Source organism: Pelobates fuscus, chromosome 12, assembly GCF_036172605.1.
Source record: "Pelobates fuscus isolate aPelFus1 chromosome 12, aPelFus1.pri, whole genome shotgun sequence".
Classification (NCBI taxonomy): domain Eukaryota; kingdom Metazoa; phylum Chordata; class Amphibia; order Anura; family Pelobatidae; genus Pelobates; species Pelobates fuscus.
In genome coordinates, this window is record NC_086328.1 from 1,505,327 (window position 1) to 1,519,819 (window position 14,493).

Consider the following 14,493-nt stretch of genomic DNA (forward strand, 5'->3'; position numbering starts at 1 on the left):
TGTGGATGTATCAGGAAAGTCATGCATCCACATTTGACATTTTATGAAGGTGAAAAACCTCTCTGTGAAGGCCCAGATCACGCCTTCTGCACCACGTGGTACAAACCAAACATTACCCCTGAACCTTGCTATGAAGATGAGCTTTACCACCGGACCGATGTAAAGCTTACTGCACAAGACTTCTATTGTGACTCTGACGGCAATAGTATGGTCTTGATCCAGCTACCTCAACAACTTAACTACCTTTACCGTCATTGGGATACTGCTATCCCACATATTCCTGTTACCAAGTTGAAGACAAGGTCATGGAATGATCTTGGGCCCATGGCAAAACTATGGGCCACCATGAATGAAGAACAGCTACAGGAAAATGGTATTGTCAAATACCCAACAACTGACCTTCTAGAAGCATGGCCACGCCATTTCCTGGAAAAGGAATTTCAAGATCTGGTCATAAAGAATGATTATGACCCAGAAACACCTCATGACTGTTTTGAACAGATGAAAATGGAAACAGTGCACTTACCAACTGTGCATGAGAACCCATTACCAGATCCGGATTTTACCCTGTTTGTGGACGGATCGAGATATGCCGATGAAGGAGGAACATATCATACAGGATATGCCGTAACCACAACAGATGAAGTTATTAAATCATCATCCTTACCACCAGCAATGTCTGCACAAGAAGCTGAATTACAGGCTCTGACTTCAGCCTGCAAAATTTCCGAAGGAAAACGTGCCAACATCTATACAGATTCAAGATATGCTCTAGGCGTGGCACATGACTTCGGCCTAATTTGGAAGACTAGAGGATTTCTTACCACCGCCGGTACACCAGTCAAACACAGCACTGCAATCAAGGAGCTAATGGATGCCCTCCTACTCCCCAAAGAAGTGGCCGTTTTGAAAGTAAAGGCCCATGGGAAATTGGATACAGATGAAGCAAAGGGCAACCATTTGGCTGATCAGGCTGCTAAGTTAGCGGCCAGGGATTTGCAGGAAGTGGATGAAGAAGTGTCCGGACAAGAAGAAGAAGTCCCTATTTTTGCCCTGCAAACTCTTCCTACTGATTTGCGAATTTTACAAGAACAGCAAGCTGCAGTCACTCCTGAAGAAGTCCAGAAATGGAAAAAGAAAGGAGCTGTCCAAAAGGACGGAATATATTACAACAACTTCAAATTTTGTCTTCCCAGAAATTTGTATCCAGCAGTTGTCCAATGGGCACATGGGCCTGCACACCTGTCAAAAGAATTGATGGCCGCCCTCATACAGAAGTATTATGAAGCACCTGGAATCACAACATTGATCAATAGCTTCTGCAAGGCCTGTGTCATTTGTGCAAAATGCAATCCAGGAAGACCAGTTAAAGTACCTGCGAAACACCTGGCAAAGCCCATGTACCCTTTCCAGCGGATTCAAATTGACCACATCCAAATGCCCAAGAGTGGGCCCCATGAATATGCACTAGTAATAGTGGACATGTTCTCAGGCTGGCCAGAAGCCTACCCAGTGGCCAATATCACTGCAAAAACAACCGCAAAGCGCCTACTTACAGATATTGTATGTAGATTCGGACTCCCAGAAGTTATTGAGAGTGATCAAGGCCCAGCCTTTACAGCAACTGTGACTAAAGAAATTTGGACTGCTCTAGGGGTGACTCTAGCCTTCCACACCCCTTACCACCCACAAAGTAGTGGTAAAGTGGAGCGCATGAATGGCACCCTAAAAACTAGAATGTTAAAAATGTCACAAGAAACAAAGATGCCCTGGCCAGAAAGCCTACCAATAGCTCTATTTAGTGTTAGGCACACACCTAGAGGGAAGCATTCACTGTCCCCATATGAGGTTCTATTTGGGACAGCACCCAGACTAGGTTGTTATTATCCGCAGCAGTTGCAACTCCAATCAGATGTTTTAGTAGACTATGTAACTGAACTTGCAAATGTGCTAAACAAAATACATGCCCAAGTTTTCTCTTCAATTCCAGATCCCGAATTGGATACAGGTTCCCATAACCTACTTCCCGGAGATTGGGTCCTGGTCAAGAAGTTTGTGCGGAAAAATACCCTGGAACCAAGATTTGACGGTCCATTCCAAGTTCTCCTGATTACCGCAACCTCCGTCAAATTGGCCGGTAGGCCAAATTGGATCCACGCTTCCCACTGTAAGAAATCTCCTGCCCCAGAGGAAGCGAATATCGCACAAACATGTATCTCTGGTACATCTTCTCCTTAATTAGCCTTATGAAGGCCCAGCAAGTAGCCATTACCAAAGACATTAGTGGGTACACCTTCTGGTATAATTCATCATGCACCCAGGTGGCTACTTATACCTTTGACTACTGTGATATTGTAGAATGCCCATTTCCCACACCACAAATCCAGAGCATCTATAGAGATATCCCTCATTCGAAAGACCCATATGTTTGTGTAGTTGACAAACAATGGGGGCACAATTGTGATCACTGGGGGGCGGCGGGATGGAATGCCGGGCCTGCCTGGGGTTACAAACCAAAAAGTGCCGTATCTAAAGTAGATGATCATGGTAGATCCCTTCTCCAGAGGATGACTTTGAGAAAGCCCGGGGGGAGTACACCAATGAAATTAATTCTTAATATTGAGCATCCAAGCCCAACAGATGCAGACCAGTATGTGATGGGGATGTATTGGAAAAAGGGTTCCTATAAAAAGTTAGGGCATTTCTACCTTAAAGATATGTGCAACTCTTCTGAGTGGCAAGGGGCCACCCATATGGTCCCTAACCCATTAAAACCTCATATCCAGACCTTTCAAGACATGATGGCCATTGCTAACCCCACTTTTGAAGATACCATGGCCGCTGAAACAGGTTTTAATGATGTAAACTTATGGTTAGAATGGATGAAATATAATGCTAATAAGCATAATAGAACTGCATGTTACGTGTGTGGCGGTGCCCGGCCTCACCTAGGTACCGTACCTTTAATCCTACCTGTAGATATAGAAGAATGTATTTTAAGCCTTTTTGCCTATCACTATAATTTTAACAGGTCCATATGTATTGCATGGACAAAGGAGTATCCTCTCCTAGCCAACGATGTCAAACCCCCTGATGGTATTACCGTATATAAAGGTAATTACACTTGCTATGCCATGTACGATGGTATTGGTAAATTTGTGGGTAACTTTTCCAAAGGTTATTGTGCTACATACAGAACTGTTCCTGTACGCTTGCTGCAACACCATACTAGGTCACTAGGAGACATTTACTGGTTGTGTGGGGATTTACAGCTGAGATCCAGAATGGACACAGAATGGTGGGGAGAGTGTACTTTGACTAAGGCCATCATGCCTATACATATTATTTCTGACACACACCTCAACACCCATGAGTTCAGCCACACTAAGGTTAAACGTGACGCCCCAGTGAAAGGAAGTTTTGATCCTCATGTATATATTGATGCCATTGGAGTGCCCAGGGGGGTGCCCAATGAGTTTAAAGCTAGGGATGAAGTTACTGCAGGATTTGAATCAATTTTTACCATAGTTACCGCAAACAAGAATCTAAATTGGATAAATTACATTTATTATAATCAACAGCGTTTTGTCAATTACACCAGAGACGCCCTCCAGGGGTTGGCCGAACAGTTACAGGCCACATCCCAAATGACTTTTCAGAATAGGATGGCCCTAGATATGATCTTAGCCGAAAAAGGAGGGGTTTGTAAGATTTTGCCCGACACTATGACATGTTGTACCTACATCCCAGAAAACACAGGCCCTAATGGTAAAGTCACACTAGCTATAGAAAAATTAAATGACCTGTCTGAAGAGTTAAAAAGGAATTCTGGGATAAAAGATCCCTGGGAAAGATGGTTTGGTTGGATGACAGGATGGCAAAAGGCTTTAATGCAGATTGGTATGGCTATACTAATTTTTCTTTTTATTTTTGCTCTTCTCTTTTGTTGTGTCCTCCCATGTCTGAGAAAATCCCTCATGAAGACTGTTGACCAAGCGGCACCCGCTTTTACCCATCTCGAAGTTGATGACCAAGAATTTCAAGACATCAACTCACCCTGTCTGCCGCTGCAACTTATCCCCTTTGTTGATAAAGTGCAGGAATTCTAGGAAGGGACTAGATTAGGGACAGCATCTGTCAGTGAATGGTAAAGGCCCCATGTGGAGAAGTGGTGGGTTAGCTGCCATGGGATACCCTTGGGTGTGAAGCGTTCGAGAGCCATACTGACGGATGGTTAGCCTATTAGGGTCAGATCTAGGGACAGCCTTGCACTTTGCATTAACATCTAGCTAGCGGCCACGGGGTTTCTGTGCCTTTGGGTTAACACGTCTTCTGATACTAACATAATAAAGTTTTATCTCTTAGAATCTAACATTTCATAGGGGGGACTGATGTGGAATTATTAAAAAAATCTTTATTGTACTTGTATTGAATTATTGTACTAACTCCATTTTAACTTTATACTGTGACTTCGTCCTCCATTTTGTCCTCCTAACCTGACTTCTTCAATCCTCCATTTTGTCCTCATGACTTAACTTGTTCATTTTAAAACTACATTACGTGACTGAACTTCTCAACCCAATTAATACAGTAGACAAAGACTGTGTTTCCTTCAAGGACAAGTACCAGGAGGTGCTGGCTACTCCTTAAGACTTGCTGGCTACTCCTTAGAGCTTGTAAGATAGTACAGTTTGAAGGCCACAGAACACAGTAGTAATGAAATGTTCTATTCATAAGAGACCTTGCACCTGGACATAAAGCCTGATATCATTGACCGTGTAAAATGACGCTTAGGACCCCCTTGTCCCCCACCCGTGTCCAGAATAATCCCACCTCTGATGGGTGGGCACGGGACTAACCTCTTAATTTTACTAACCAATAGGTAAGACACTAACTCCGTCACTTAACAATTAATCCAATTGATGATGTTTATTTGCTGATATTCTAATAATCAATGATGACGCAAAATGCCTCTTAAAAGGGCCTGCGCGCCCGCTTTTACTTCACTTGCCAATAAACTTTCTCGAAGTTATTTTAACCTGAACCTCGTGTGTCAGACTTAATTACTTCAGCGTATATACGCAATTTAATTTATTGATTTGGACAGGAACAGATAGACTTTGAACATTTTGGTTTACTTTCAAAAAGTACCATAACAATACCATGGGAATTAGGGAGTTATCTACCAAGCGGCTGCAAGAGAAGTTCCGAAGTGTCGAAGTGCCGAAGTTGCGAAGTTCCGAAATGCCGAATTGCCGAAGTCCCGAATTTCGGAATGCCGAACCGAAAATTTTTCCCATGCACATGCCTAGTATATTTGATGTGCCCTGGGACTCTTCAAGAGGAGAACGTAGTATATTTGATGTGTCCTGGGATTTACAGTATAAACATAGTATATTTGATAAACTTGGATGTGCTCTGGGATCACACAATAAGATACCTAGAGAGAGGTATAGAATGTGAGCACCAGAGGCAGAATCCCTCCACACACCATATTATAGGGAAAACCTCAGCCTTTAAAACCCACTCAGGACAAGGCTATCACATTATCAACAGGTTTACTAGTCTATTCCATGTGACACAGTATTGTTCATTGTGTTGTTGGTCTCTCATACCTTCTGTTTCTGACAACTCTGCAGTGATGGTAAGGGGTCCGGCTTCAGAGAGGTTCTTCTTCCTTTTTTCACTGGTTTCTTCCATTTTTCTTTTCTCAATTATTTCTAGTTTATCTGCAAGCTTATCTACAATTAAGTTGCCTTTGGACTCTGTCTTTGTGTCTTCTACAAGTAGTAATGGTCTCTCGCCCTCATGGACTGTTATGGCCACTTCAGCGTGGCGCAAGCTTTCCTGAGTAGATTCAGGACTTCCACTGTCCTGCTCTGTTGTAATTTGTCCATTCTGCACCAAAATGTTCTTTTTGTCACGTGCACTGCATTTTACTTCATCCTCGGTGGGAATAGAAATCTGGTCTTCTAGACTCACCCTGAAGCTTCTGCATTCAGTGTCCTCGTCCTCACGTAGAACCTCTATCTCCAGAGGTGGACTTGGCCGGTCCTCAGTTTGAGTCTCTCTTTCCTCTGTTTGTACAGTTTGATCATCGTGGTCACAAGACAAAATCCGTCTGTCTTTATTTTCGCACAGCGAGTCCTCAGTCTGTATATGGCTCTCTTTAGTTTGGATCTGTATGTCCACCTCGTGGTGGGTCTCTCTGTCCATCTCACTGAATAATTGAATAATCTCTGTAGTTTGTATTCCCACTGCTTCACTTGTGTCTATCAACATCCCATCAGACTGGAATTGTAGAACTTCGAGTTGGATCTTCTGCTCATTAGAATGATTTCCTTCCTTAGTTTGTTTTATTATGGTTTTTACTAAATAGTTTTGTTGGTCAATCTCTACTGCAAAGAAAGTTGATACATCACCAGCATCATGAGATTGTATTTCCCGCTCACTCTGAGAGTCTGCAGTCTCTTCTGGTTAGGTTTGTATTTCCTGCTTACTCATGGTTTCTACAGTCTCTTCTGGTTGGGATTGTATTTCCTTCTCACTCTGCATGTCCGCAGTACCTTCTGGTTGGGATTGTATTTCCTGCTCACTCTGCATGTCCGCAGTACCTTCTGGTTGGGATTGCATTTCCTGCTCACTCTGCATGTCCGCAGTACCTTCTGGTTGGGATTGCATTTCCTGCTCACTCTGCATGTCCGCAGTACCTTCTGGTTGGGATTGCATTTCCTGCTCACTCTGCATGTCCGCAGTACCTTCTGGTTGGGATTGCATTTCCTGCTCACTCTGCATGTCCGCAGTACCTTCTGGTTGGGATTGTATTTCCTGCTCACTCTGCATGTCCGCAGTACCTTCTGGTTGGGATTGTATTTCCTGCTCACTCTGCATGTCCGCAGTACCTTCTGGTTGGGATTGCATTTCCTGCTCACTCTGCATGTCCGCAGTACCTTCTGGTTGGGATTGCATTTCCCGCTCACTCTGCATGTCCGCAGTACCTTCTGGTTGGGATTGCATTTCCTGCTCACTCTGCATGTCCGCAAAACCTTCTGGTTGGGATTGTATTTCCTGCTCACTCTGCATGTCCGCAGTACCTTCTGGTTGGGATTGTATTTCCTGCTCACTCTGCATGTCCGCAGTACCTTCTGGTTTGGATTGTATTTCCTGCTCACTTGTGGTTTCTACTGTCTCTTGTGGTTTTGTTTGTATTTTGCACTCGCTCTGGGTGTCTGCAACCTCTTCTGGTTGGGTTTGTATTTCTTGCTCACTCTGCATATCCCCAGTACCCTCTGGTTGGGATTGTATTTCCTGCTCACTTGTGGTTTCTACAGTCTCTTCTAGTTGGGTTTGTATTTCCCACTCACTCAAGGTGCCTGCAACCTCTTCTGGTTGGGTTTGTATTACCTGCTCATTCTTTGTGTCCGTGGTCTCTACTGGTTGAGTGTGTTTTTCCTGATCACTCTGGGTGTCCACAACCTCTTCTGATTGGGTTTGTATTTCCCACTCACTATGTGTGTCCGCAGTCTCTACTGGTTGGGATTGAATTTCCCACTCACTTGCGGTGTCTGCAATCACATCTGGTTGGGTTTGTATTTCCCACTCATTCTGGGGGTCCATGGTCTCTACTGGTTGGGTTTGTATTTCCCGATCACTCTGGGTGTCCGCAACCTCTTCCGACTGGGTTTGTATTTCCCGCTCACTCTGGGTGTCCACAGTCTCTACTGGTTGGAATTGAATTACCCACTCACTTGCGGTGTGCACAGTCTCTTCCATCTGCACTTCCACCCTCAACATACCCTGAGTCATTATTGACTCGTTGGGTTGAAATTGCATCTCATCCAAACACCAGGTCTTTACACAATCATGCGGCTGGCAGTGTGTCTCTGCCATCTGATGCATCCTTGTCTCCTGGTCAATTTTACTTTCTGTATTAGGCTCGCACATGCGTTTGAACCCATGGTTTTCTTCTAGCAGGCAGTGTCTAGATGGACAAGTCATGCTAACCTCCCAATTGTGTTCAGTACAGCTTGTTCCAAGGTCCTCCATTTGGCATTGTTTATTTTTGTGAAAACCCTCATTGCCCTCTCTGATACACTGCTCATGTAAAGCTACTTGTGTGTTTTCAGCTTTCTGATCTTCTCCCTCCTCATTCTGTAAGATCTTCTCTGTCTGTTCCAGCAGATTTCTGGTGTCTTCACATACACCTTGATGCTTTCTACTCTCGGTTTTATAACTGGAACCATTACTAACAATTTGGTTCTGTTCACAGTTCTCCTGAGATTTTCCCTTCTCTCCATGTGTTTCAATGTATGTTTCCATTGACTCCACAAGGATTTGCTTTTCTCCATTAGACGACTTGACATTTTGTTTGGTACTCCCATCCAGGCTTGGTGTGTTGTAGGTATTTCTGTTCAACTCCTCTGGAGCTTCGGCGGTGCCTCTCCCTGAAAGGGAGGAGCAGGGCACTGTGTTACCACGTTGCTCACAAACCGTATCTCTCTCTCTCTCTGCCACAATCAGGCCTTACTTATTACAGAAGCACACACTGGGCCGCGTACATCTAGCTAATTAATTAGAATGCATTAATGATGATGAAGAACAAGCAACAATATATGTGCTGGCACGGTCAACATTGTATCTCATGGATGGTGAACCAGTTTGCAGGTTGAAGAATTGTTCCTCTTAATGTGTCCTAAGTCTGAAAATATTTTAGGCAGTACATATTGCTAATTACTTCTCCTGGACCAGCCACACATACCGTTTATTTCTAATCACACATTAAACACGTGGGAATTTAATACCTCATCTAAACCCAAAAAACACAGAGCCTACCCTTTTGATTTACAGTCTCATTTTGACTGTTGTCCAGCCAGTTTTACTGGTGGAGTCCATGCTGTGAGATCTGCATACACCAATAAGTGACACACAGTTAGATGGTTGGATGAGAATTGAATGAAAGTCCTTACAAGCGGTGTGTTATTTTAGTTAGTGTGTCAGGCATTACCTGCACTAGGCGAGAATCTGTGGTCTACTTGCCTCGTATTGGCCAAGTACACTATTTTAAAGAAGAATATAGAAGTACAGGTACAGACTTTAGATTTTATTTAAAGATCAAATGGAGGGAATAGGGACACTAAGAGTAGCTGAGTACATGCTCATAATGCTTCCTTCCTCTGGCCCCTCAGGCAGGGCCGGACTGGCCCACCGGGATACCGGGAAATTTCCCGGTGGGCCGCGGCTCCTGGGGGCTGCTCTGGCAATATGTGCCACCGGGTGGCCGGTCCGGTGGCACACACTTTGAGGGGGCCGGCCGGCAGGCAGGCGGCCGCATTGCACGCTGCAGCCTCACCGGTCCGGCGGCACACCTAATGCTGAGGGCTGAGGGAGGAGCATGTCTCTCTACCATGCTCCCTCGCGGTTCCCACAATCCCCAGCAGCATCTGTGCTGGGGATTGTGGGAACCGCGAGGGAGCATGGTAGAGATATGCTCCCTCCCCCTTCAGCCCTCAGCATTAACAGTGCTGCCGGACCGGTGAGGCTGCAGCGTGCAATGCGGCCGGCCCCCTGACTCCTCTCAGGTGGGTGGGGGGGGGTGAATAGAGAGAGAGACAAGGGGGGGGGGGGGGGGTGAAAAGAGAGACAGAGGGGGGGTTGAAAAGAGAGATAGAGGGGGGGGGTGAAAAGAGAGACAGAGGGGGGGGTGAAAAGAGAGACAGAGGGGGGGTGAAAAGAGAGACAGAGGGGGGGTGAAAAGAGAGACAGAGGGGGGGTGAAAAGAGAGACAGAGGGGGGGGGGGTGAAAAGAGAGACGGGGGGGGTGAAAAGAGAGAGCGAGACAGAGGTGGGGTGAATAGAGAGAGAGACAGAGGGAGGTGGAGAGAGAGAGAGGCAGAGGGGGTGAATAGAGAGAGAGTGACAGAGGGGGGGGAATAGAGAGAGAGAGACAGGGGGGGTGAATAGAGAGAGAGACAGGGGGGGGGTGAATAGAGAGAGAGACAGAGGGGGTGAATAGAGAGAGAGACAGTGGGGGGGTGAATAGAGAGAGACAGTGGGGGGGTGAATAGAGAGAGACAGTGGGGGGGTGAATAGAGAGAGAGAGAGAGACAGGGGGGGTGAATAGAGAGAGAGACAGAGGGGGGGAGAGTGCCACAGGGAGAGGGGGGAGAGTGAGACACAAGGGGGGAGAGAGGGGCGAATAGAGAGAGACAGAGGGGGAGGGAGAGTGCCACAGGGAAAGGAGGGAGAAAGAGACAGAGGGGGGAGAGTGAGACACAAGGGGAGAAAGAGGCGTAAATAGAGAGAGACAGAGGGGGAGGGAGAGTGCCACAGGGAAACTCTAGCCCTGGAGCTACGGGCTAGAGTTCACTCTCACCACTGCGACCACCAGGGATTCCTGGTGGTCCAAGTGGTGAGAGTGAACTCTAGCCCCATACAAACACTGCCCACACACACCATACACATTCACACACTGCCCCCCCATACACACACACAGACCCCCATACACACATTCCCCTACACACACAGCCACCCATACACACATTGCCCCACGCACCCTACACACTGAACCTTTCACACACATTGCACCCCTCACACATTGCACCACTGCTCCTATACCCTACTACAGCCCCATATCCCAGCAGACCCCAGGTAAGTTGTCAAACTGTACTTAAACGGTTTGACTACTTACTCTGGGAGCGGGTCCCGGCACTCCTGGCACCATACCCACTACACAGAGCAGTAGTGGTTATTGTGCATGGATTATTTCTTTAAATAATCTATAGGTGCCCCTCCTGAGATCAGGCTCTGGATCTGCCACTGATTTATAGTATAATATATAATATATATTATATATATTATATATTTAATATATAATATATATATTATATTATATTATATATTTATAATATATAATATATATATTTATAATATATATATATTTATAATATAAATCAGTGGCGGATCCAGAGCCTGATCTCAGGAGGGGCACCTATAGATTATTTAAAGAAATAATCCATGCACAATAACCACTACTGCTCTGTGTAGTGGGTATGGTGCCAGGAGTGCCGGGACCCGCTCCCAGAGTAAGTAGTCAAACCGTTTAAGTACAGTTTGACAACTTACCTGGGGTCTGCTGGGATATGGGGCTGTAGTAGGGTATAGGAGCAGTGGTGCAATGTGTGAGGGGTGCAATGTGTGTATATATATATATAATTATGCCTATTATATTTACACATATATTAATGTACATTTATATATGCATAATACACTAAGAAATTTCATTGATATGTACAATATGTAATAAGCAGATATTGGCCCAGTCTTGTTGCTAGGTGCATAATCCAGCACAATAACATATTTAAAGTGAAGAGTGCACCCACAGGACCTCAAAATAAACAAGATAACGTCATTTTTTACAGTTGTGCCCTACATACATTCACCATTTCAGTCCCATTACCAAGCTTTCCTTAATATGTCATGGTAGTTGGACTGAAACATTGGCTATATGCAAAGGCACGTCTGCTTAAAATAAATCTGCACTCTTTTTTTTTTAAGCCTATATGTGCTTTTTTTCACGTTGGAGTAATAATTTTAATTTTAAGTTATCTTTTCTAACTCTGTATCTGCACACTATGCTGGCGCGACGCATTATGGGGCTGGTAAATAATTTTTTTCCAGGGCTGCTTTTAATTCCCAGTCCGGCCCTGCCCTCAGGATACAGAAATACAATTAAGAAAAGCTGTAAATACAGACTTCTGTAGCTAGCAGATTTTGTTCCACCAAGAGTGGACCTGACAACGTTTCGCTTCACAGGTTAAAACGTCTACAGAAGTCTGGCTTCTCTTACTTTTATTTAGACTCATATCTAGCAAAGAGTAATTATTTTTCTATCTCATTATCTGTCTATCTTTATTAACATGTCAGCCTCTCTTAGGCCATACATCATCTCTCTCCTCATACTAAACGGGTACAGGTCACAGTAAAAAGTAATGTTGGAGATTATTGGCCTCAGTACTCCAACCGTATGAAACTAAAGATATTAGATACTAAAGAGCGTCCCGATACTCTTCTAATACTAAAGGAACTAAGGTTCCAGTATTACAGGAAATGTCCCGGTACTCTTTGAACACCAGGGGAATGAAGGTCACCATACTCCTATAGTAAGAGCGTACATGTCTCGGCAGTTTTATTAATAGTAGTGGAATAAAGAACTGCGCTGCTTCCAACCTTCATGCGTGTTCCTCATGTCCAGGTCTATGGTAGACTCTGCGGTCACCTCTTCAGGCTTCACAGCACTACCCACAACTTCCAAATCCTTCAAGAGATCACCCTCAGGGCTGGGAGGCTGGAGGCAGACTGAAAAGAAAGGTACACAGAGTCACTCAGTTACCCACAAAATGGTATTCTGAACCCACCCTACAGGATGCTCCCTCACAGTAATGTGGGTTGTCTCCATGGTTGGGCAGGGAGCCAGTGGTGTATCCTGGTTTTGTGCAGCCCTAGGCAGGACAAAACTCAGCCACCCCCCCCCCCAACCCTTCCCCCCGCCCCGCCTTCTAAATACACACACACACACACATTCACTGACCGATACGCATACACTAGCTAACAAAAACACACACTCACTAACAGACACACACACTCACACCATCAGAGACACACACACAGTCAGACACACACACACTCACTAGCAGACACACACTCACTAACAGACACACACACTCACACTAACAGGCAAACACACACACAGTCAGAGACACACACACTAACAGACACACACACTCACTAACAGACACACACACACACACAGTCAGAGACACACACTAACAGACACACACACACTCACTAACAGACACACACACACACACAGTCAGACACACACACACACTAACAGACAAACACACTCGCACCGTCAGAGACACACATACAGTCACTAACAGACACACACACTCACTAACAGGCAAACACACACACAGTCAGAGACACACACACAGTCAGACACACACACACTCACTAGCAGACACACACTCACTAACAGACACACACAGTCAGACACACACACACACACACTAACACATTTTTTTTTTTTTATTTAACCTCCCCCCCAGCCTCCTTACCTTTGGGAATGCTCGGGGGAGGGTCTCTTTCTCCCTGGTGGTCCAGTGGCTGCTGGGCGGGCGGCACTGGCTGCTGGGCTGATTGCTGGCGGGCGGCTGGCGAGGAAGAGCTCCCCCTGAGCTGTCTGCTCAGCTCCCTCGCGCGCCGCAGAGTGAGGCTGGGAGCCAGAATATGACGTCATATTCTGGCTCCCAGCCTCACTCTGCGATGCGCGAGGGAGCTGAGCAGACAGCTCAGAGGAAGTGCTCCCTCGCCAGTCGCCCGCCAGCGCCGCCCGCCCGCCCGGCATGTCTGTTAGCCGCGAGGCTAACAAGACATTTGCCCTGGGCATTTGGGGGCGGCATTTTTTGCCGCCCCCTGGAAAATGCCACCCAAGGCAAATGCCTTGTTTGCCCTGCAGGGAGCAGTCTCCGTAGTCAGGCTATGTGAACATGGCTACATCCTGACTTCCTTACTATCTTTCCTTTTCTCAGTTAATGCTACATTTATCTGTGACGAACTGAACCTCGTCACATGTTCTTGGAGGGGCCTGCTGGCCAGCCTCTTGCCTCAGGACTATGGGCCCTGCAATATACCTTGCCCAATGCACTTGAAAAGGCTCTGTTTATGTGAGTTATGTACTTTTGTACTCCAGACAGAGAGACCGACTGTTAGCCCTAATTCTCTGGAACTGCTTTGGGCATAGGACAATGTGCACGGTGGGTAAAAAATAAGACTTCCAGGAAATTCCTGAACCCCTGAACTGATCTGGGTGATTTTTTAATATGCTGGTCACCCAGATCAGGACCATCAGGGGATGTGGCATTTGTGGGGTTCTATGTATTTTTAGGGTTCTTTTGGCGTGTTTTAAAAAAAAAAAAGTATGTTTTTCCTGTGCTTGGAGATAATTGGATTTGATTAGTAAAGTTACTGATCCAATTGCCTCCCAGGCCAAGGGGAGGGATTGTGTACTGTGTGTGGGAGTGTCGTGCCTTGTAACTTTATTGTTATTGGTCTGTGAAGTTGCAAATCAGTCTACCATCAGGTCCATATGGGCATACCCCTTGCATGGGGATTGTCATATAAGCACAAGTGTGGCTCCAGTTAAACTGAGATTCGTTTACCCCTTCATGAAGTCTTGGCTCATGTTTGGGGAAATTGGAGAGCTATATTCACTCTGGGGATTGCTATAATAACAATACTCCCCTGAGTATAATCACTAGCTCTTATAAGAGCTGTTCCTGCTACGCTCTCTGGACTAGGAGAGGTCTACCCACTGGAAGCTGGATCCTGGTCTTGGGTCCAGGGTGGGTGGAGGACGGCGAGACCCCAACCAAGCTGCGGCAGTTCATGGGGTTTACAGTGGTTATGGTGTTCCAGTGCAGTGCTTATGGTGCT

The 14,493-nt window shown here is 45.7% G+C and overlaps 1 protein-coding gene across 8 annotated transcripts in view; it reads right to left on the reverse strand.

Moving 5' to 3' along the window:
- CNGB1 (cyclic nucleotide gated channel subunit beta 1) overlaps positions 1-14,493 on the reverse strand; it is a 173,790-nt gene that overhangs the window by 105,662 nt on the left and 53,635 nt on the right. For 6 of the 8 annotated variants that reach the window (XR_010086103.1, XM_063437397.1, XM_063437399.1 and 3 more), the window contains exon 18: positions 12,226-12,354. Coding sequence is in view for 7 of the 8 variants with exons in the window: in XM_063437397.1 (XP_063293467.1) it covers positions 12,226-12,354 (129 nt within the window). In the remaining variant the exon portion in view is untranslated. Of the gene's footprint in view, positions 1-5,615; positions 8,445-12,225; positions 12,355-14,493 lie in introns of those variants that run through there. The other 2 variants (XM_063437401.1, XM_063437400.1) reach the window with 2 other exon arrangements.